At 42.8% G+C, this 24,629-nt stretch overlaps 1 protein-coding gene across 1 annotated transcript in view; it reads left to right on the top strand.

Annotated features, from left to right (window-relative positions):
• The first annotated feature begins 22,019 nt into the window (after nucleotides 1–22,019).
• Nucleotides 22,020–24,629, top strand: part of GPR39 (G protein-coupled receptor 39) — a 188,266-nt gene continuing 185,656 nt past the window's right edge. The window contains exon 1 of the mRNA XM_004423883.3: nucleotides 22,020–23,144. Coding sequence (XP_004423940.1) covers nucleotides 22,289–23,144 — 856 coding nt within the window. The 5' untranslated portion in view covers nucleotides 22,020–22,288. The remainder of the gene's footprint in view (nucleotides 23,145–24,629) is intronic.

Consider the following 24,629-nt stretch of genomic DNA (forward strand, 5'->3'; position numbering starts at 1 on the left):
GACAGAAGGAAGCCAAATGGGACATGGGGACATGGGGAGAAGCTGGACTGTGATGCAGGGACATCAAAGTCCTCAGCTGAACACACAGAGAGCTCTGAAGCTGTGAGAGTCCTTTAGAATTGCCCCCAAATGAGGCAAGCACCAGTCATCGGATGTGAACTGTCCCTGGGGAGGAGTCATTGTCACGAGTGGAAGCTCCTTTTGGCTGAGGTGAATCCAGAGAGGGTACAGCTGTGATCAATCTATCAGCAGTCAACATTCTTGGTAGCTGGGGAAACGAGTGCCTTGCTTCTGAGGGGGTCCTGGTAGCACTGCACTGCGCCAGCATTTGCTACAGTGGGATTAGGGTAGACTTTCCCAGATTGTTTCTCTATTTGATCCCTTCTGCATCTTATCTCAAGCTAAGCCTCACTATTCAGCCAGCCTGTCATTTTCATTTATTGGGCCTAAAATTTAAGAGCACAAAACCCAGCTAAAATCTCACCTCTCCTCAATACCTTCTGTAATAACCCATCCAGATTGACTATTTATTTCCTTGCAACAAGTATCAGCCAAATGATCATGGTTGCAAGGAACAGAAACTAATTATGAATAACTTAGGCTTAAATAGAATTTATGGGAAGGATGGCTGGTAGCTCATAGAATCAAAAGAAAGCCAGGAGAAAAACCAAGGGAGGAGGAACAGCAGCAATAATCCTGATGGGCAACTGTGCAATTGTAGACCCTGCTGATCCTCAGCCCACCCACTCACTGCTCCTGAACAGTCCCCACTGTACCCTCCCCAGTGGCACTCACTGCAGTTACCACTCTTGCTATATATGGCTGCTGCTGCACATCTAATGCAATGGGATCTTTTTATGTATCTGTCACTCATTTGAGATTCACAATCCTTCTGTGAGCCCTCATTGTCTGACCTGAGGCCATGTGCCCGCACCTTCAATGCCAGGGGGTGAAGAGAAAGGTGATGTTTCTGGTTATGACTGGCTGTGCCCTCCCCACCAAGATTCACACTGTGGGGGAGTCCAAGAACTAGGAAGAAGGTTCATGTTCTAAGTCAGTACAAAACCTGATAAACATCCAGTGCCCAATGCCTCTGTACCAAGTGAATCACATTCTTGCTCTATTGATGTGTGTTTTTCTATAGGTGTGTTCTAGGAGATCCCAGGTGTTTTTATTCATATACCTCTGTAGATAGTTAGTGACTACTCAGTCTGAAATGCACATCCATTTCTTTCAAAGAGAGGAGCAAACTCTATTTCCTGACTTTAAGGTATGTTATGGAATATATATGAAGGGTTTCTTGGTTCTAAGAAACAGACTCATTCAAGCCAACTGAGAGAGAAGGGGCTTAGTGCTGGGAAACTCGTGGGCTGCTACCAGATCTTGGAAGACAGGAAAGAAACAGGGTGGCTCCAAGCAATGGCTTCACGTTTCAGGATGGATTTGTCCTTCTCTTGTGGCTCACGTGGTCTCTGTTACTTCGCATCCCCTCTTCTCTCTTGGCTTGGCTCATTCCCTGCTCCAGAGACCTGGTTCAAATTCTGAAGGAACTAATCTCATTGATTTGGCTCAATATTATTCTTCCGTTGGGCAGAGAGCCTCATGAATCTTTGGCTAGCATAAGGAACGAGTCTGGTGTCCTCCTAGTCTATTCAGTGATTGCCCCCCATGCACAAAGAATCACCTAGATCTGTTTTCCTGAACATCTCAATTATAATAGGATGCTGGGTGTGGCGGGAACCATGTCTTACATGTTCCAGGGTCCTCTAAGTGTGACTTGACTTTCCTCCCAGTTCTTGGGAAGTCATCCCCACTTCTTAGGAAATAAAGGAACCATTAGCAAGTGTTATGCTTTGTGCCTGCTATTATGTATTATACACCTAATCTCACTGAATCCTTACATCATTTCTCCGAGGTAGGTATTACTCCTATTTTATGTATGATGAAATTGAGGATCACAATGGTTATGAACCCAAGATAAGATAGTGGAGCTGGGTTTTAAATCCACAGTAGTCTTGCTGCAAACCCTTTTTTCCGATACCTCTGTTGACACATTCATGACAATGCTGAGACATTCCTGTCCTGGTTATCAATGGGTTTCTGAAGAAAGCTTCCAATTACAGGACTTTTCCGGTAGGGAAGAGTTCAAAAGTAAAGTGGAACAAGGTAGGGGTGATGAAGGACTGGAGATAGAGGTGTTCACCTGCTGAGCTCAGGCTGCTGTGGAAAAGTAGTCTTCTTCAACAGCTGGCCCTCAGATGGCCGGAAAATAGTCTCATCATCAAGCAGTGGGGTGTTGCTCCCGAGTAATGAAGAGAAACTAACCTTAACAGCCCAAGATGGGCACTCCCCATGAGGTCCTTGCCTTGTTTGTCCAAAACCATTTCACCAACAATTATAGTTATTGGGGCCTCCAAACAAAACCTCCCAACATCTGCAAGATAAAAATTAAGCCCTTTTAGAAGTAGAACTTTAAGTGCTTTGTAATGGCCTCACAGGGAATTGGCCCTGTCAGGAAAACTCAGCTAATTAGTGTCTAGCTCTTCTCCATCCGTCCATATGCTCTGCAGAGGGGATAATATTTCAGAACCTAGGGAACCCTAGGAAAATGGGAATATGTACATGTACATAAGCACCTAGCATCACCTATAACGTTAGTTCCTTTCCAGCTCTTTCTCCCCCAGCAGTTAATGTCAATCATAACTGTTAGTGTCTCCAGGAAGTCTTCCTTGATTAAACAAGCCTGAAATAGATGATCCCTTTCCCCTTCCTTCCCCAATGCCATCTTTCACAAATGCTGTGCATTGTGGGCAGACCTAATGGTTATATACTTACGGAGGTGGGAAGAGGAAAAGGAGAGGCTGGGTTAGAGGATTTAAATAAAGGCAAATGTATTGCTTTCATATATGTGTTGAAACCCCACTTAGTTACTCTAACATCCACGATGCTGAGACTCTGTGTGCACTTTCTTTACATAGAATTCATGTTTTTTGACCACTACGCCCCAGGTACTGTATCAGGAACTTTCACATACACGAAACACGGCACAGCCAGTTAGTTGGGGAATGTAGGATCTAAACTCTGGTTCCTGGGGCTTCACCATCCCAGTTCACAACCTTCCATTACATTTTCCCCAAACCCGAGCACTTCTCATCTCTAGAATTTAAATTCCACATTGTTAAGGATATATTTATTCTTTTGCTCTTTACCATTTTACTCAACCATGAACTTTGTTAAATTTTATTAATTCTCCATTCTCATATATCTTGTAGCATTTTTTTGAATTTATTTTTCATCTTGCTGAAATACTTTCTCCAAGAGTCTTTTTAAAGTCAGTAGTTTTATGGTACGTCTATTGAGACCTAACATGTCTAAAAATATCTTTACTGTGTCCTCAATATAAATGATGTTTTAACTACACATAAAATTCTAAATCTAATTAGAAAATGGTCAAAAGACTGGAATAGACATTACACCAAAGAGTATGTATGGATGGCAGATAAGCAAGTGAAAAGATGTTCAACATCACTAGCCATTAGGGAAATGTAAATTAAAACTATAATGAGATACCACTACACACCTATTAGAGTATCTAAAATAAAAAATAATGGTAATACCAAATGTTAATGAGGATGTGAAGAAACTGAATCTTTCATGCATTTGCTGGTCAGTATCTAAAACGGTCCTCTGGAATATAGCTCAGCAGTTTCTTGTAAAGCTAAACATACACTTACCATATGACTCAGCAATTATACTCATATAAATGAAAATATATGCCCACATAAAAACTTGTACATGAATGTTCACAGCAACTTTATTTGTAATAGTCAAAAACTGGGACCAACCAAAATGTGAATGATTAAACAAACCATGGTACATCCATACCACGGAATATTACTCAGCAATGAAAAGGAATAAACTATTGATACACACAACAACTTGGATGGATCTCAAGGGCATTATACGGAGTGAAAAAAAAAACAACTTCAAAAGGTCACATGCTGTATGATTCCACTGACATAACATTCTCAAAGTGACAAAATATAGAGATGAAAATCAGATTAGTGCTTGCCAGGGATTATGGATGATAAGGGGGAAAAGGATGGGTATGACCATAAAGGGGTAGCATAAGGGAGATCTTTGTAGTGATAAAACAGTTCTGTATCAAGATAGCAGTGGTACTACATGAATCTACACATGCGATAAAGTGGCATAGAAGTATTTTTTTAAAAAACGATCTATTATTTGAACACACATGTGTATACACACGTACACACACACAATTCTAATATCTAAGTTATTTTCTTTCCACTTTTTGAAAATATTACTCAGCAGTCTTCTTTTCTCTAGTGGTGGTGATGAGAAGTGTGATATCAAGGTGATTTTTGTATCTTTGTAGGTAATCAGCTTTATTTTTAATCTTAAATTTCTCTTTAATGTGTCTAGATAGGTGTTGAATAATAAAGAATTCATCTAGTCTTTGTCCTGGGTTTGCACATGGACCTTCTCAAATCCTTGGAATTTCCTGAGTGATAGATGTGTCTTTGCTATACTAATGAAGTGGCTCCTGGTGAGCACCTAGATAGCATCAGGATGGGGGCTGGTCACCAGAAAGACTAACCATGTCATTAGAGAGTTAGGATTTTGAGCCAGCCTTATCTCCAGGGAGGGGAGGCATAGCTAGAGATTGAGTTCAATCCTGTGGCCAATGATTTAATTAATCATGCTCTGTAATGATACCCCAATAAAAACTCGGGATATCAATCTCAGTGGACCATCCTGGTTGGTGAATGAACCAATATGCCAAGAGGGTGGTGTGCCCTAATTCTACACGGAGAATGCACAGAAGCTCTGTGTTCAGGACCCACCCAGATTTCATCCTATGTATCTCTTTATTTAGCTTTTCCTGACCTGTATCCATTATAATAAAATTTAATTATAGTTGAGTGTTTTCTTGAGTTCTGTGAGTCGCTTTATTTATTTATTTTATTTTTGGTAAAGAAGATTAGCCCTGAGCTAACATACATGCCAACCCTCCTCTTTTTGCTGGGGAAGATTGGCCCTGGGCTAACATGCGTGCCCATCTTCCTCTACTTTATATGTGGGATGCCTGCCACAGCATGGCTTGATAAGCGGTGTGTAGGTCTGCGCCTGGGATCTGAATCTGTGAACCCCGGGCTGCTGAAGCGGAGTGTGCGAACTTAACCACTATGCCACCAGGCTGGCCCCTCTGTGAGTCACTTTAGCAAGTTATTGAACCTGAAAAGATTGTGGAACTCCCATGTTTGTAGCCAGTCGGTCAGAAGTACAGGTGGCCTCGGGACCTCTTGAACTTGTAGCTGGTATCTGAAGTGAAGATAGTCTTGTAGAGGACTAAACTCTTAATTTGTGAGGTCTGCACTAAACCCAGGAGGTTAGTGCCAGAACTGAATTGTGGTACACCCAATTGGTGTCAGAATAATGAGGATTTTTTAATCATCTTTTGTGGCATTTACTTGACCTTTTTATCCTAGTGATTTTCCACCTTTTATTTTCATATATTCTTATTAATTATTCCTTCAAATATTTCCTGTCTTCTATTTTCCCTCTTCTTCTGGGACTCCTATTCTAGGCACTGGGAGCCAAGCATGAGGTTTATTGGCAGAGTGTTTTTGGGTCAACACCTGGTGGGGAATGAAGAGAGAAGAACTGGGCAGAGGGAGAAGTTGAGCTGTGATGTAGTCATAGCAAAGGACTCAGCTAATCTTGCTGAGAGTAGGGATGGCCTTTTAGAATTATCCTCAATTAAAGCAAGGGGGTTGGGCTTGTATGCCCCATATCTACCAATCAAGGTATCTAGGCTGACCTCAGAAGGGAGTATGACCTTGGATGAAGCAGCTCTCTTCATGTGAGGACGGTACTTGGAGAGGAACTCAACTGAGAGCTGTCAGTCACCAGTCCTCCTATTGGGGGAGTATTGAGGAAATGTGCCTTTTATTACTTAAGGGGGAGAATTTGGGTCAGGAGTTGGAAAATTACAGCCCACGGGCCAAATCCAGCCTACTGCCTGTTTTCGTAAATAAAGTTTACAAGGCGTTCTCCCTGTGTGTGTCTCTATCTTCACATAGTCCTCCCTCTGTTTGTGTTCGTCTCCGTGTCTCTTCTCCTCTGCATATGAGGACATCAGTCATATTGGATTAGGGCCCACCCTAAGATTTCATTGTAACTTGATTATATCTGCAAAGACTCTATTTCCAAATAAGGTTACATTCACAGGTACTGGCCATTAGGACTTCAAAATATCTTTTGGGGAGAGGGCACAATTCCACCCAAGACAAACAGAGAACATTACCATTTGCCATTCAATGAAAATTCTGCAAGATGAAACCTCACATCCACATTGTAGGTGTAGTAGTGAAGCAGCTCTTTCCCATTGGCAGGTGTGAGAGCTGGGCAGGCAGGAATTGCACAGGTGATTCTCTTGTCTGTTGCTTTAGTGGCCAAAGGCCAGGGGATAGAAAATAGATTTCTCTCCAGTGCCTGACTGCTGAAGCCCCTAGAGTTGCTTAAGCTTATCCACTAATCACCTCGGCAGGCTTGCAAAAGTTTTGCAACATCCTTCTTAAAAAAAAAAAAAAGAGAGAAAATCCAGCAGCCCTCAAGCTGTCCACAGCAGAGCCAGGTGACTCACTGCAAGCAGTGCTCTATGTGTCTTAGGAAGTCCTTATCATCTTTCCACCAACACTTCTAATTATTTTCTAAAGGAGCGTTATTCCTAGAGGACCCATTTTTTTATGTAACATCATCCACCCCAAAAGTTAACCCCTGATGGATACCAACTGAAAGTTCTCTCTAGTGGTGTGCTGGTCAATGTTTAAAAACCAGCTCTCCATAAAGAAAAAGGTAGGGGGGAGCCCTGATTGGTAGGTTTCGCCAATTTCTGTGGTGTAAGTACTCCCACCATGATTAATTTCAAGCTACTTATGTGAAGTCAGTGAATACAGAGTTGGGAAGAGATGTGTACAATCAGTTCCTGTGAGCTGAGCACATCACTGAGTGTCTCAATACGGGGAGAAAGGAGTATGATTTGGGACATCCAGGGAAAACGTTCTAGAGGAGGTAGGATTTGCATGAGCCTTGAAGGGTGTGTACGTATAAATTCATCATCCCCAGCAAGCCTGTGAGACTGACAGGCAGCAGCAATTGTGTCTTATGCATCCTAATCTTCCTAAATTGTTAGGGTTTTACATTTGATGGCTCGTCAGTACATGAAACCCAAGTGCTTGTCTGCCCAAGCTAGCAGTGATGGCAAATCAGACCAGACCAACCTTGCTTCTTGCCTGTCTCCCAGCCAGCACACTCGAGCCGGTGATAATGAGGCGGCCCATGATGGGATAGACTGGTGACAACACTGAATATCAAAATTGTCAGAGCACATCCAGATCGACTCTGGGCTTAATGCCCAAAAGCTCAAAGAAGAGACCAAAGCTACAATGTTGATTCTTGCACAACATGTAACATCTAACGCTGATTCCATCTGCCAAGGAGTGCTGGATCCAGGCTGGATGCATTTTTCATAGTCATGGACCTCGAGCCACTAGTGGCTTCCATTCAAAGCCTTGTCTCTCTCCGAAGGGTCTCCATCCAGCCTGTTTGAAGGGTGAGAGATGAGGACATAATTGGCTTTGATTGTTTTTTCTGAGACAGAGATGGGGAGGTGCTGCCACTTGAAATTGGATTAGTGGCCTCTGTCCCCATCCTCCATTCTCTGTTGACTTCTTTCTTTGCAACAATGGGAAATGTGTTTATTGCTGTAAGCCAGTCATTGAAAGAAATCATGAGAGCATTTGTTCTTCCTCATATTTGTCAAACTGCAGATATTCCCCAATGGAGAGAAGATGGTTGTAAGGACAGGGGACGTTATAAATAACACAAAGTCTTTCCTTTTGTTCCCAACTTGAAATGGATTGTGTTCAAAAGTTTGGAACTCAGAACAAACATTATCCCATTGAACAACAGTGCTGACCTGGCCCGTGAATGCACATTTCACCCCTAACGGAAGCTGAGGGAGGAAGGCAGCATCTCCCAGCTCACAGCTTAGCCCAGCTGAGGTGCCTGAGGCAGCCACCTTAAGCTGGCCCTGCCTTCCACAGCTTTTTTCCTTTCTGTTCTTTTGAACCCACCTAGCAGATTCCTCATAAGCTGCAAGCTCTAATGGTAAAGGCAATGAGGCTCTGAGAGTGGGAGCATGGGGGTGGCCAGTACTAAGTACAGTCATGTGTAGGACAAGGTCTGTCTGCTCTTTTAAAAACAAGGAACTGGGGCTTTGAGTAGCCGACTTCAGTTCAGGAAATTGGTGTGCTTCTTGTTTGTTTGCTTGTTTGGTTTGTAATGCACCAGACGGTTTCACAAGGAAGCCTACACTTAAAAGCGGGGAGTAGCAGGGATGGTGCTGCTTGTTCTGAAGCCTGTCAAATAGGCTGATTAACTACACCATCACACATGGGATACTAATGTGACTAAGGTCACGCTCGCAATCCCTCTTAGAGTGGCCATTTGATTTTATACTTAGGAAAAGCATCGTAAGGCCACAAAATATATGTTTATGCTGGCCTGTTGTCACTTGATTGCCACAGCTCTGCAAACCACTCGAAGCTCATATTTAGTGAAGATAAAGTTAGAGAGTATAGATTCTCTGTTGTTCAGTAAATTATCTGTGTTGTGTAGTCTGTTTGAAAATAGGGAGTTCTGCTAGATGAAATATCTGGTTGTTATAAAGATTCCTGATATGTCATACATGCATCCCCAATTTTCAGAGACTTTGAATCGTCTCTCCTTTGAGGACAGATGCCACATTTAAATGTCTGTAGCTCTTACTGCCGCCACCATTAACTTGGCAATTGCTGTCTAATAATTTACGTGCTCCTTGCTTGACTTGCAGATAAACTCCGTCAGAGAAGTGACTGTCTTACAGCCTTATATTCCCCACAGTGCTTTCCAGAAAGGATATGCTGAATCAGTTTTGAGTGAAATTCAGCAAGATGTACTTAGCACTCCAACAATCCTAGTGCATACAGTAATGGTAGCTGGAGTGTGTAGAATGTGCCTCAGGACCTTGCAGGGCCCCAGGTTCATCGATATGAACAGCAGCAGCTAACGGACCATGGACATGACATTAATAATGGTTCACTCCTGCCCAGCACTTTCCCTGTGCCTGGCGTTGTTCTAAGTGCTTTGTGTCTATTATGCCATTTGGTCCTATAAATAACCCTTTGAGATAGGCACTGTTATTTATCCTCAAGTTGACAGATGAGGAACCTGGGATGCAGAGAGATAAGAAAAGTGCCTGAGGTGAGATCCAAACTCAGGCACTTTGGCTGCAGAGTCTGTACTTTCATCCACTGCCCTATATCGCCCCTTTGACAAGAGCTAATACATATATGGGTCATACTATATGCCAGACACTTTTTATGTAAATTCATTTAATCCTCACAACAAACCCAGGAGATAAGTGCTATTGTTATCTGCATTTTACAGATGAGGAAACTAAGGCACAAAGACACTGAGTGGAAGGGCCCAGATGTAAACCCAAGGATTCTGGCTTCCAAGTCTATCATCTTAATCACCATGTTATAGCATTCTCAGGAAAGTTGGTGGATGGATAGAATGTCAATCCTGAATTGATTTGTGCAGGTTTACATAGCAAGAGGTGGTGGATCAAAGACTACTTTATGTGAAGACACCACTGAAATTTCCATCAAGGCTGAAAATTACCATAACCTTGAACAATCACTGGGGCTGGGGACATGCAGGGTTTCTTCCTAAGTGGGCTGGGAAAAGAATGCCAGGCAGAAAAAGATAGTTTGTTCTTTGCTTGCAGTATTTTAAGATGAGGAGGTCAAGGCCCAAGGGTCTTTGTTTCTTCGTAAGAGTTTGGATGAGGGAGAAGCATGGAAAGCTGAGGCACTGCTGTTTGCCTGTGCTCTGAGCATGCAATGTGCAGGGCATGCAACCGGGAGCAGCCCAGGTGTTAGGCATTTTCTGGTGCATGTTGGCCTGCAGCAGCCATGCAAAGACATAGAGCAGGGAAAAGCAGGGATGGGTACATGGGTACTTTTCTCCCACTGGATGCCCCTGGACTGAACGGCCACTCTGCTCTCAGAGACTGTCCACCTCCCAGCAATGGAAAGCCTACAGGTAACAGGGAGACACCCCTACTAACGAGGAGTCCATTTCTGCAAGCTCAAAATATCCACATTAAAGGAAGAAAAAAGACATGTGCTGAACTAAAACCATAACTCACCAGCTTACCCAACCAATGGGACACTTATTCTTTTCTTAATAGCTTTTGCTAGATGAGGAAAGAAAAGGAACTTCACATAAAAAGTGTTTCAAGAAGAGAATATGCTTTCCCAGGAGAAATGTGAAGCCTCTCCAGAGGGCTCCCCTAAGAATCAAGGTGGCGTGGCATTCCATCAATTCCCGTAGAAAGACTATCAATGCACTGAGCCTTCACAAACACATGCCATTTTTCACAGGGCCTCCCTCATCTTTGTTCTTATGGGCCAGGAAACTGGATCTTCAGGTCGTTTTCCAGATGGCATTCCAGGGGTGAAGGAAGGAAGGAGGAAGTCTCCAGGTTACATGTTAACGGTTCCTCAGGGTCCAATTTGTCATAGCTCCTACACTCATCTAGACAGTGAGCACTGCAAGGAATGTGGACAATCAGGCTTCAGGCTCCTGGCCATGGACCAAGTCCCAAGTAGACAGGAGAGGAGGCACTTGATGGATGATTTACAGACGTGTAAATAGGCATAATGACACTCAACTACTTTGAGCATTGAACAAGCATGGTGTCTTGTCACAGTAGGTGTTTAATAATGGGAGCTCTTACTGGTATTGTCACTGTGAGAGTGATCTGGTTGCAGCACTGTCATCCCACAAGGTGAAAAGCAGGGTTGACTCAGTTGATCCAACTGGCTAGGTGGGTGTTCATCCTTTTTAATATTACAATATTATGAAATAGAACATGCACAAAGTCCATAAGACATAAATAACTGCATAACAAAAAATCTTTATGATTTTTTGTAAATGCAAAGTATCATACAATTACTAGCATGTAACTACTACCCAGGTTAATAAATAGAATATTATGAGCACTCAGAAGCCCCCACATCCCTCCCATGGGCCCTTTCCAGGTTACGCACCTTCACCTACTCACAAGAGGTGACCTCCATCCTTTCATGGAAATGACATCTTTGCTTTATATATAGATAAATAAACAAATAAATAAATAGTTTTATTATATATATCCCCATATATATGTTACATATATTACATATTATATATGTGTAAGTATATATATCCCCAAATATTATTGTTTTTTCTGTTTAAATGTCGTATAAGTGGACTCATGTATTCTTTTGTGTCTTGCTTCTTTCATGCATCATTATGATTGTAAGATTCAACCATATTATTTTTGCAGCTGTGGTGTGTCCATTTTCATGGCTATATGGTAGCTCTTTATATGAAAGTGCTGCATTTTGTTATCTATTCTCCTGTAGATGGACATTTGGATGTTTCTTAGTTTGGGGTAATTATTGACAATATCGCTATATACATTCTTGTACTACATGCATTCTGGTGACATGAGCTGTAGGGTATATACCTAGGAGAGGAATTGCTGGGTCACAAGATATGTGTATATCTAACTTTAGTAGAAGCTACCAAACTCTTTTCCAAAGTGGTTGCACCAGGGCCGGCCCGGTGGCACAGTGTTTAAGTCTGTGTGCTCCACTTTGGCGGCCCAGGGTTCGCAGGTTCGGATCCCTGGCGCGCACTGCCGCACCACTTGTTAAGCCATGCTGTGGCGGCGTCCCATATAAAGTAGAGGAAGATTGGCACGGATGTTAGCCCAGGGCCAATCTTGCTTAGCAAAAAAGAGGCATCTGATGTTAGCTCAGGGCTAGTCCTCCTCACACACAAAAAAAACAAACAAAAAAACAAAACAAAGTGGTTGCACCAACTTACTCTCCCATCTGCAACATTATGAGAGTCACCATTACCCCACAGCTTCATGGACAGATGGTATTAGTCATCTTTAGATGTTAATCAATCTGGTAGGTATGTAGTTTTATTTAGTTGTGGTTTTAGTTTGCATTTCCCCAACTACTAAAGAAGTTCATTATTTATTGTCATATGGATTCCTCTTTTGTGAAGTGCCTGTTTATCTCTTTGGTGCATTTTTTATTTTATTTTTTATTATTTTTTTAATTTTTTGTTTATTGCAGTAACATTGGTTTATAACATTGTAAAAATTTCAGGTGTACATCATTATACTTCTATTTCTGCATAGATTACATCATGATCACCACCAAAATACTAATTACAACCCATCACCACACACATGTGCCAAATTATCCCTTTCGTCCTCCTCCCTCACCCCTTCCCCTCTGCTAACCACCAATCCAATCTTTGTCCCTATGTGTTTGTTTATTGTTGTTATTATCTATTACTTAATGAAGGAAATCATATGGTATTTGACCTTCTCCCTCTGACTTATTTCACTTTGCATTATACCCTCAATGTCCATCCATGTTGTCACAAATGGCTGGATTTCATCGTTTCTTATGGCTGAGTAGTATTCCATTGTGTATATATACCACATCTTCTTTATCCATTCGTCCCTTGATGGGCACTTAGGTTGCTTCCGAGTCTTGGCTATTGTAAATAACGCTGCAATGAACATGCATGTACCTTTACAAATTGGTGTTTTCAAGTTCTTTGGATAAATACCCAACAGTGGAATAGCTGGATCATATGGTAGTTCTATCCTTGATTTTTTGAGGAATCTCCATAGTGTTTTCCATAGTGGCTGCACCAGTTTGCACTCCCACCAGCAGTGTATGAGAGTTCCCTTCTCTCCACATCCTCTCCAACACATATTGTTTCCTGTCTTGTTAATTATAGCCGTTCTGATAGGCGTGAGGTGATATCTCATTGTAGTTTTGATTTGCATTTCCCTGATAGTTAGTGATTTTGAGCATCTTTTCATGTGTCTGTTGGCCGTGTGTATATCTTCTTTGGAGAAATGTCTGTTCAGGTCTTTTGCCCATTTTTTAATTGGGTTGTTAGTTTTTTTGTTGTTGAGATGCGTGAGTTCTTTATATATTTTGGAGATTAAGCCCTTATCAGATGTATGGTTTGCAAATATCTTCTCCCAATTGTTAGGTTGTCTTTTCGTTTTGTTGATGGTTTCCTTTGCAGTGCAGAAGAATTTTGGTTTGATGTAGTCCCATTTGTTTATTTTTTCTATTGTTTCTCTTGCCCGGTCGGACATGGTGTTTGAAAAGATGTTGCTAAGACCGATGTCGAAGAGCATACTGCCTATGTTTTCTTCTAGAAGTTTCACAGTTTCAGGTCTTACATTCAAGTCTTTAATCCATTTGGAGTTAATTTTTGTGTATGGTGTAAGGTAAGGGTCTACTTTCATTTTTTTGCATGTGGCTATCCAGTTTTCCCAACACCATTTGTTGAAGAGACTTTCCTTTCCCCATTGTATGTTCTTGGCTCCTTTGTCAAAGATTAGCTGTCCATAGATGTGTGGGTTTATTTCTGGGCTTTCGATTCTATTCCACTGATCTGTATGTCTGTTTTTGTGCCAGTACCATGCTGTTTTGGTTACTATAGCTTTGTAGTATATTTTGAAATCAGGGAGTGTGATACCTCCAGCTTTGTTCTTTTTTCTCAGGATTCCTTTAGCTATTCGGGGTCTTTTGTTGTTCCATATAAATTTTAGGATTCTTTGTTCTATTTCTGTGAAAAAATGTTGTTGGAACTTTGATAGGGATTGCATTGAATCTATAGATGGCTTTAGGAAGTATGGACATCTTAACTATGTTAATTCTTCCAATCCAAGAGCACGGAATATCTTTCCATTTCTTTGTGTCTTCTTCAATTTCTTTCAGCAATGTTTTATAGTTTTCGGTGTACAGATCTTTCACCTCTTTGGTTAAGTTTATTCCTAGGTAGTTTATTCTTTTTGTTGCAATTGTAAATGGGATGGTATTCTTAATTTCTCTTTCTGCTATTTCGTTGTTAGTGTACAGAAACGCAACTGATTTTTGTATGTTGATTTTGTATCCTGCAACTTTACCATATTCGTTTATTACTTCTAAAAGTTTTCTGGTGGATTCTTTAGGGTTTTCTATATATAAAATCATGTCATCTGCAAATAGTGACAGTTTCACTTCTTCCTTTCCAATTTGGATCCCTTTTATTTCTTTCTCTTGCCTGATTGTTCTGGCTAGGACTTCCAGTACTATGTTAAATATGAGTGGTGAGAGTGGGCATCCTTGTCTGGTTCCTGTTCTTAGAGGGATTGCTTTCAGTTTTTCCCCATTGAGGATGATATTAGCTGAGGGTTTGTCATATATGGTCTTTATTATGTTGAGGTTCTTTCCTTCTATACCCATTTTATTCAGAGTTTTTATCGTAAATGGATGCTGTATCTTATCAAATGCTTTCTCTGCATCTATTGAGATGATCATGTGATTTTTATTCTTCATTTTATTAATGTGGTGTATTATGTTGATTGATTTGCAAATGTTAAACCATCCCTGCATCCCTGGAATAAATCCCACTTGATCATGGTGTATAATCTTTTTAACGTATTGTTGTATGTGATTTGCTAGTATTTTGTTGAGGATTTTTGCATCGATGTTCATCAGTGATATTGGCCTGTAATTTTCTTTTTTTGTGTTGTCCTTGTCTGGTTTTGGTATCAGGGTAATGTCAGCTTCGTAGAATGAGTTAGGGAGCTTCCCCCCCTCCTCAATTTTTTGGAAGAGTTTGAGAAGGATAGGTATTAAGTCTTCTTTGAATGTTTAGTAGAATTCACCAGGGAAGCCGTCTGGTCCTGGACTTTTATTTTGGGGGAGGTTTTTGATTACTGTTTCGATCTCCTTACCGGTGATTGGTCTATTCAAATTCTCTACTTCTTCTTGATCCAGTTTTGGAAGGTTGTATGATTCTAAGAATTTATCCATTTCTTCCAGATTGTCGAATTGGTTGGCATATAGCTTTTCATAGTATTCTCTTATAATCTTTATAAGTCTTTATAGTCTTTAGATGTTAATCAATCTGGTAGGTATGTAGTTGTATTTAGTTGTGGCTTTAGTTTGCATTTCCCCAACTACTAAAGAGGTTCATTATTTATTGTCATATGGATTCCTCTTTTGTGAAGTGCCTGTTTATCTCTTTGGTGCATTTTTTAAATTGGCTTGTCTATCTTCTTGCTTAATGAATTTAATCCAAATGGATACTTGACTGTCCCAAATAGCATTTATTGTGAAGAGTGGTGCCCTGGAACTCACCAGAGTTGATTGTTAAAATTTGAGGAGTTTTGTGAGCAGATTGTTAAAGTGTGGGTAGCTTGAAATCAGCCATGGTGGGAGTATTTATACCATGGATATTGGCAAATGCTATAAATCAGGGCATCTCTCCCTTCCCAGAGAGTCAGTCCACTACCACAGCAACGGAAAGAACCATGTCTTCTGTACTGTTCCACAGTGCCATCTCTGTCATAAATCCTGTCCATATACATGTGGATTTATTTCTATGCTATCTTTTTTGTATCATTCTTTTGTCTATCCCCATGTCAAAACCACACTGCCTTATGAACTATATATAGCTTTATAAAAAGTCTTGATATTTGGTAGAGCAAGTCCTCTCCCCTGCTAAAAGTATCTTGCTCATTTTTGGCTCTTAACATTTAAAATTTTAGAATCAGCTTGTCTAGTTTTTAAAGAAAAATCTTTTGAAATTTTAATTGAGGAAATTACATTGATTCTATGCATCAATTTGGGGAATAAATTCAGATTTTTATGCACTTTGAGTTCAGTGTGGAAATGACTCATTACTGTGTGATATCTATTGCATATATTTTCTCTAAGTTTGTCATTCGTCATTTACTTTTGGCTACAGTGTTTCTTGCCTTGCAGAACTTTATTTTTATTAAATAAAGTTTATCAACCTTTTTCTTTATAGCTTCTAGAATTTATGTCATGAGATTGAAAATCCAATTTAATCTTTAAAATTCTCTTGTGTTTTATGCTATCATTTAATGATTTCATTAATGATTAAAATGCAAAGATTTTAATCTTTGATCCACCTGGAATTTATATTACAATAAAGTGTGGATGTAGGTATCCAACTTTCTTTTTTTTTTTTTTACAGATGGCTAACGTATTGTCCCAATACCAATTATTGAACAATCCGTCTTTTCCTACCGATTTAAAATGTCACCATTATCATAAATGAAATTCTTATAAGTATTTGAGTTTTTTCTTAGACTTTCTCTTTTATTTCATTATCTATTTGTTTGTAGGATCACTGTTCCATAGAAACATCATGTGAGCCACAAATGCAAGTCACGTATCATTTAAAATATTCTAGTAGCCACATTAAAAAAGCTAAAAAGTTGAAATTATTTTTAATAATATATTTTATTTAACGCATTATAGCCATTATATCATTTCAACATGAAATTGTGGGGGGATCAGAATTGGCCACCCAAAAATGTGTCTCTTTGCCTTAAATATTTTTAAGAACAATAAACTCTGAAAGAAACTTTGACCTTCCCTCTAATTGCCTAAAAGTATTTAAGATAGAAGGCCTGTCCCAGGAAGGAGCTAATACCATGAGATAACTATAGTATAATGTAAAACAGGTGTGATAAGAAAGGCACCAACAAGCCCATCTTATCGAAATTCTGTCTCTTGGGCCACATCCTCTATAGGTGACCCAGTAAACAATTGTCTAACACACATTTGATTTCCATCTCCGTGTGAATTGACTTCCTTACCTTTGAAGTCCCAAACCACTACTCCCAATATCCTCCGTTGCCTGTACCTGAAGATGCTATTTAAGATGACAACCTTGGCCAGATGGCTGAGTTACCCAGTTTTTCCTGAGTCTCTCCCATGTATACATGCTATAAAGCTTTGTTTGATTTTCTCCTGTTATTCTGTCTCATGTCAATTTAATTTGTAGCCCAGCCAGAAAGGACCTAGAGTGGGTAGAGGATAGTCTTCCTCCCCTATGAAATCAATATATAAAAACAATTAATTATATTTAAATTCTTTTTTTATATAAAGTTTTCAAAATGTGGTATCAAATATATACTTACAACACATTTCAGTTTGGACTAGCCACATTACAAGTGTAACTAGCCACCTGTGACTAGTGACTACTCTATTAGATAGCTCGAGTCAATATCTTTGTTAAGGCAGGTCTAGAGCAGCCTTAGCTCTGTGGCTACTGTAGTTCTACTGCTAACGTCTGGCCCTCCCAGGGTTGGTTCAATGAGGTCTCTTCACTCATTGGTTGGAACTTCAGCATCTCCCAGCTCTTTGAGACTTGGGGAATCCTTTGGCTTACAGCCCCCAGTAGTTGTTCTTTCCTCAGTAGTTATGCTTTGCCCAGTTCCTGGAGTCCCATCTCCACATGTCCACTTAGTATTGAGCCAAAGACTCAAGAGAACCTCTGTATGGATTTCTGGAACTCTTTCTTTGTATAGCTCCCTCCTTCCCAGAAATCTGCTCTGTAAAGTCCAGCAGCCTCTGCCTCCTGAATGCCAATTTGTCTCCTCAACTCAGCAAGATAACTATGCTCTCCTTAAAGTCCCCTCCCTGCCCCATGTCTGGCAAGTCCCTCCAGGCAGCAAGTCTGGGTGATCCTAGAGCTCATCTCATTAGTTTCTCTTCTCTGAGGGACCACAGTCTGTGCTATGGTGGGGTGGGGGTGGCAGGTGGCCAGTCTGATACTATTCTTTTTGAGAATTTTTTTTTTTTTTTGCTGAGGAAGATTCACCCTGAGCTAACATCTGTGCCAATCTTCCTCTATTTTGTCTGTGGGTTGCCACCACAGCATGGCCACTGATGAGTCATGTAGGTCCGTGCCTAGGAACCGAACCCGGGCTGCTGAAGTGGAGCATGCCAATCATAACCACTAGGCCATGGGGCCAGCCCCAGGTACTAGTTATTCTTGATGGCCAGAAGCAGAAGTCCTACTTAAAAAAAAAACAGTTTTGGGGATTATTTATTAGTTCTACTATTAATTCTTTCATAATTACTTTGATCTTTATTAGTCCCTATTGTTTTCCTTAATTTTATGCTTTTTATAGCTTCATTTATTTTTATTCTTTTTTGTTTATTAGAGCAAAAATTTACAGCTATGAATATTTCTCTAAGGACTCCTTTAGCTGTTTCCCACAGGTTCTGATATGCACTATTTTTGTGGTCATTAATCTCTAGATATTTTGCAATTTTGGTTTTTGTTTTCTCTTTGACCAAGAATTGTTCCAGAGATTTAAAATTTTTTTGAGATGGTGGAGTTTTATGTTTCAGTTTTCTGGTTCTGTTATTCCTTTTTAGTTATTTTTCATTATAAATAAAGTTATCTATACTGTTTACAATTTTTGAAAATTATTGAAGTTTTCTTTGTAGCTTAATGTATAGTCACTGTGATTTTACCATGAACCTTGGTAAATAAGGTGTTATTCACTTTTTAGGGTATAAATTGTTAATTAACTTTAAATGAATAAATCTTAACAATTTGAGCATACAAAATAAATTTAAATTTACAAAAATACAATATATATGTATGTGTAAGTGTGTGTGTGTGTGTGTGTGTGTGTATTTTTACTTTGGGTGTCAATGTAAAATTTTATATCTTTTTTTTTTTTTTTTAATGTGAGGAAGGTCGGCCCTGAGCTAACATCTGCCAATCCTCCTCTCTTTGCTGGGGAAGACTGGCCCTGGGCTAACATCCATGCCCATCTTCCTCTACTTTATATGGGACGCCGCCACAGCATGGCTTGACAAGTGGTGCGTCGGTGCGCACCCGGGATCCGAACCAGCGAACCCTGGGCCGCTGCAGCGGAGCGTGCACACTTAACAGCTTGTGCCACTGGGCCAGCCCCTAAAATTTTATTTTAAAAGTGAGATTTAGTGCTAAAAAAAGTGTGAAAGCCACTAGCCTAGATGACCTCAAAGGTCCTTTAGAATGTATAAAATGTGACTATAAATTTGTGTAGAGCCTAGAGTGACCCCTGAGCAGAGCTGATATAAAGGTACCAAAAGTAGTCTTTCCTCCCACTTTTCATTCCTTTTCTTTTCTTCCTCTATAAAAGTATGATAATAAAAAAATCTAGATTACACAGACCCAGGCCAGGTGTTATACAGTCTGCTACCAACAAGTGAGAGCATATTAAACAGTTTTTAATTGGTCTTAGGAAAAGCAAAGGTGAAGTGAAAATTTAATTCTCCAGGACCTTTGTCCAAAATGCATTTTTCCATCTCTACTGTAAGGAGCGAATTTTAATTAGCTTGATTCTCACTGTTTGGCCAAGCATTTGTAATCTTTGTTCACACTTTGGGAAAGAAAAATTTGATGAAAGAAATTGGACAATAATGGAAATCTTGCCTGAGCAGAACAAATTGGAATTATCAAATGTATTGCAGGATGACTGGCATGCCACAGTTGGGGAGAGGGGGAAGCCTCAGGGCTGGTGACAAAACAATTCCTCTCCCCAAAATGCCCCTATGCAGCCTGGCACAGTCTGGTCCTGCACAGAGAGACGGCGTTCCAGAGTGGCGAGTGCTTTTGTGACAGGCGGACCTGAGTTTGAATCCTGCCTCTGACTCTTTATGGTGGGTCACTTAATTCCCCTGACTCTCGATTTCCTCATCTGTAAAATGGGGTAGTCACATCCACCTTGTAGCCTTGTGAGGACTGAAAGAAATGAATTATATGAATTATATGAAAGTGCCTGAGTCCCTAATAGGGACTCAGACAATGCCCAAAAAGAGAATTTCAAAGGAAAGATGAATCTATGGCTGGGCTGAGCAATATTAATGAGGTTCCTGGCACGTTTCCTCTCGAGAAGACAGATGTGGGCAGGGGCAGGGATGTGTGTGTATGCTGGTGCTGGTGGTGGGGTCTTCCTTCTTCTTCTCAGTCACTCTGGGACAGCAAACAACCAGGGTCTTCTGCAGAGGGGTCTGTTCAGGATTCTCAGCTGTAGTTACAAAAGCCCCAAGAGTCGGTGTTTACCCACATGAACTTTGTGATACAGCTATAAGGCCATCAAGGTCCTTTAGCTAAGCACAATGCACCAATAAGGAAATGAGTTAGGAGTTTCCCAGCCAGCAAGTAGGTCAAATAGCACACGTGGGGTGGGGGAGGGCTCTGGCAAAACATACCATTTAGGGTGCTGTGGAGAGGTGTCAGAGAGGGAGAAGATATAGTTCTTGGCCTTGGAGCTTGTAATTTAACAGAGAACAAGTAGAGAGAAAATAACTACAGCCACATTTGGTGCTAATTGTAAAAAGGCCAGGTGGCTTTTTCTCCCCTGAGACAGTGTCAAACTCAAATATTCCCTGAGGTCCTCAGACCATATGTCCAGGGTTGGGTTCAGAAAATACAGTCCCTGTTATCTTTATGTGCCTCATTCAGGACTCATTTCCTGAGCACCTACTGTGCTTCTAGAATGCCCTGGCTATTAGGACCGTAGATTCAGGCTTTGACAGATCTGGGTTAATTTTCAAGTCTCTCACTCCCTCTGTTATGGCCTTGGGGAAGCACCTATCCTCTGGACACCTTGGTTTCTTCACCTCTAAAAGGATCATATCATAGGGTGGTGGTTGTGATAATTTAAGGATGTTTTTAGCCCAGGCACAACTCAAGGCCCTTCGGATGAACAGATCAAGGGGATCTATTTTCTTCCTTGGAGGCCGTGGTTCTCCACCTGGGGCGATTTTGACATTTGGCAGTGTCTGGAGACATTTCGCTCTTACTATCATGGCAGGGGCATGTAGGTGTCAAACTTTCTACAATGCATAGGACAGCCTCCCTCCTCCCCGCCCCACCATTCCCTCTGATTTTGGAATTAGAAGACGAAAATGGACTCATTAGAGGTTTTCCTCTCTCTCTGAAGAAAGGGGATATATGATCCCTAATGCCATTTTCACTCTGGCCCTGTTGGGACAGCAGGCAGCCTCCTCCTGCTGTCCTTGATGTCCTGGCTGAGCTTCCTCCGGAGGACGTACTTCCTACCAGGCGCATCCTGGCGGACTGTGGCATCCTCATCCATACGCGTGGCCCCAGTTCAAGACTTCCACTGCTGCCGAGAAAGGGGTCCGAGCAGTGGAGTGAAACTGAAAGGAGGGACCCCGCGCTGCTCGGGTCCCTCGGCAGGAAGGCGAGGCAGGGTCCTGCGCAGAACACAGGAAGGCTTTGGGGAAAGGCAAGGCTTTAATAGGGATCCTATTAGCCTGCTTGGGGCCACTTCTTGAGGCAGCGGCTCTAGGCAGCGCACAGCCCAACCATTCACTGGAAACACCCCAGGGCCCCGAAAGCAGGGCACCAAGGAGGCGAGCGCTTGCTGGCTCCTCCAAGGCGGCGCGGCCAACTGGCCGGCGACGGAGGCAGGCGCCCGGGTCCAGCCGCCCCCAAACTGGTGGTGGCCCAACCTTTGAAGGGACCCTAGGGCAGCTGTGGCAGTGGCGGTAGGGCAGGAGAGGGGAAGTTTGTTTTTCCCAGCCTCAACTCTGGACCCCATCCCGGGAGCGCACACCAGCTTCCCCCAGGCTGCGCCTCTCTGGGACGCGCGTCAGGGCAGACCGTGACCGCTGGCTCCGCGGTGGCCTCGGGGGCGGTGGGGCCACCTGTCGTCCGGTGCTCGGGAGCCAAGATCTGATTTCGGAACCATGCCTGTGTGCTGAGTCAAAGCCCGCCGCTGGGCTGAGTCGGCAGCCGCGCCGCTAAGCACAGTCAGCGGTGGTTAATAATTAATCGCTGACCACCCCGCCTCCAGCCGCTCCAGGAACGGTGCTCCCTGAGGGTGGGTTGGGGCCGGCAAATGCCAGTAGCCCGGAGGGGAGCGGAGGGCTGCAAGGCGGAGCGTGCCCGGGACAAAGAGGAGAAGTGTCGGCGCGCTGGGGACTGCAGGGCTCACTCCCGCCCGGAGATTAGATCCTCCTTCCTCCGCGCTCTCCCCGCCTCGCTCCTACACACACACCACAAAACCCCACCCCCAGGCCCCTCCCGGGCCTCTGCTAGGTTGCGCTGCTCCAGGAAGTTTCCTTGAAAGGAGCTGAAATACTAAGTGAACTTTCCAGGTGATCTCGAGTGAGAGAAAGTCCTGCGCCCACTTTGGTGAGTTACAGCCCAGAAGTTTGGGCTCCGCCAAAAGGAGGAAGAGAAATTAAGAAGGTCTTTTGGACCTGGTGGCGTGGCTCTTTTCCTCATGGCTTCACCCAGAGGGCCCCGCAGTGACTGCTCCAATGTCATCGATCACAGCCATGTCCCCGAATTCGAGGTGGCCATTTGGATGAAAATCACCCTCATCTTGGTGTACGTGGTCATCTTCGTGGTGGGCATCCTGGGGAATAGTATCACCATTCGGGTCACCCAGGTGCTGCAGAAGAAAGGCTACTTGCAGAAGGAGGTGACAGATCACATGGTGAGTCTGGCTTGCTCGGACATCTTGGTCTTCCTCATTGGCATGCCCGTGGAGTTCTATAGCATCATCTGGAACCCCCTGACCACGCCCAGCTATACCGTGTCCTGTAAGCTTCACACTTTCCTCTTTGAGGCCTGCAGCTACGCCACGCTGCTGCACGTGCTGACGCTCAGCTTTGAGCGCTACGTCGCCATCTGCCACCCCTTCAGGTATAAGGCCATATCGGGTCCCTGCCAGGTAAAGCTGCTGATTGGCTTCGTTTGGGTCACCTCCGCCCTGGTGGCGTTGCCTTTGCTTTTTGCGATGGGAGTTGAGTACCCCCTGGTGAACGTGCCCAATCACCGAGGTCTCACTTGCAACCGCTCGCGCACCCGCCACCACGAACAACCTGAGACCTCCAACATGTCCATCTGTACCAGCCTCTCCAGCCGCTGGACAGTGTTCCAGTCCAGTATCTTCGGCGCCTTCATCATCTACCTCGTGGTCCTTGTCTCCGTGGCCTTCATGTGCTGGAACATGATGCAGGTGCTCGTGAGGAGCAAGCAGGGCACGCTGGCCGGGAAGGGGCAGCAGCCACAGCTGAGGAAGTCGGAGAGCGAGGAGAGCAGGATGGCCAGGAGGCAGACCATCATCTTTCTGAGTGAGTTCTGGGTGGAGGGCAACCTGGGAGCAGCCCCCACCTCCATCTGCAACTGCCTGTGGTCCTCTTAACCTGTAGTCTTGCCTTAAAAGCGTAAACTTAAGTTCTTGAGGCTGAAGAGGCATTGATCTGAGTCTCTGGGTTTTTCTTGTCTATGTTTTGGGGATTTAGATTATGGTGAAAAGAGCACTAGACCAGGAGTCAGAAGATCTGGGTATATTCCAGAACAGCATCTCTGCGACCTCCAGCAAGTCACAAACTATCTTGAGTAAAATGGAGATAATACTACTGAGAGATGTGAAGGTCAAATCAGGTAATGCAGGAGAGGTGTTAAGTCCTTTGAGAAGGACCAAGTTCTGTGGAGATAAAAAGGATTCTTATCAAGCCCATCCTTGCCCTGGAGAAACTTTCTCAGGCAACTAGATTTTGTTTCCATTTTTCTCCTCCTTTGGAGAAGCAAGGCTGTCAGGAACACACACTCTCCAGGCTGCTACTTTATCCCCCAGAAGTGATCTCCTACCAAGTCTTAAGAAACCGGAGCTCTCAGACACGCATTCTCTAAGCTAGTTCTTGAGTTTCTGCCGTGGTGGGTCTGTTTCTTATCTGAGCAGAGAAACATGGCAGGGGGGGCTGGACTGTCTGATTCAAACAATCTGGCTTCACAGATTCCTGGGACTTGACTGATCATTCAAAATACCCAATTCCCATGCTGAGAAAGCTATTTGTTTTCCAAACTTTTGTTGTGATGAAAATATTTAAAGTCAGGTCCTTCTGTGTGTCAGGAGGGAAGGACCCATGGTCCACAGGCCCCCAAGCCTTTAGAAGAGGGGCCTGGTGGCTGCCCTCTGGCACACGGGGCTTTTAGGGGGACACATAAAATGTGTGCGAGCAGAGGGTTTTAAAAAATATATTTTAGCAGAAACAAGAGAAAGATGTTGTCGTGGGTGTGTGAGTGAGAGTCAAGAGGGAGCTGATATAACACGTTTCCCCTTCTCCCCTCTCCCCTTCCAGTGTGGTGTCAGGGGCTGGAATAAATCCTGAAGCTGTTTGTTTTAGTGTGGGAAACCTGAGTAACAGGTTCCAGGGCCAGGAGTTAGACATGACAGGAAATTTGAAGGCAGTTGAAGAGAGATGGAAAGAACCTGGTCTTGTCCCAGCCCTGTCCCTGGCTGCTGGGGTGTCCCTACAACTGACTTGACTTTACTCTGTGTCTGGGCAAAATGAGAGGAAGGAGTTGGCAATTTGGGGATGCCCACTCTGCATCAGGGACTGTGCTAGGTGATTTATATTTCCATTTCATAGAGGAGGAATTGGAGGCCTAGAGAAGAGAAGACCTAGTTCCAATGCACATAAGTACAGCTCCCAGATTCTCACCTTGCTTCTCAGGGCAGGGAAATGAGTGTCTGCCTGTGGCTTTTACAGGCTCGTGGTGAAGGGAAAATGAGATAAAGCAGGACTTTGACAAGGAAGGTGCTGCCTACATTA

Source organism: Ceratotherium simum, chromosome 9 (genome assembly GCF_057802395.1).
Source record: "Ceratotherium simum simum isolate JZ-2026a chromosome 9, ASM5780239v1, whole genome shotgun sequence".
NCBI lineage: Eukaryota > Metazoa > Chordata > Mammalia > Perissodactyla > Rhinocerotidae > Ceratotherium > Ceratotherium simum.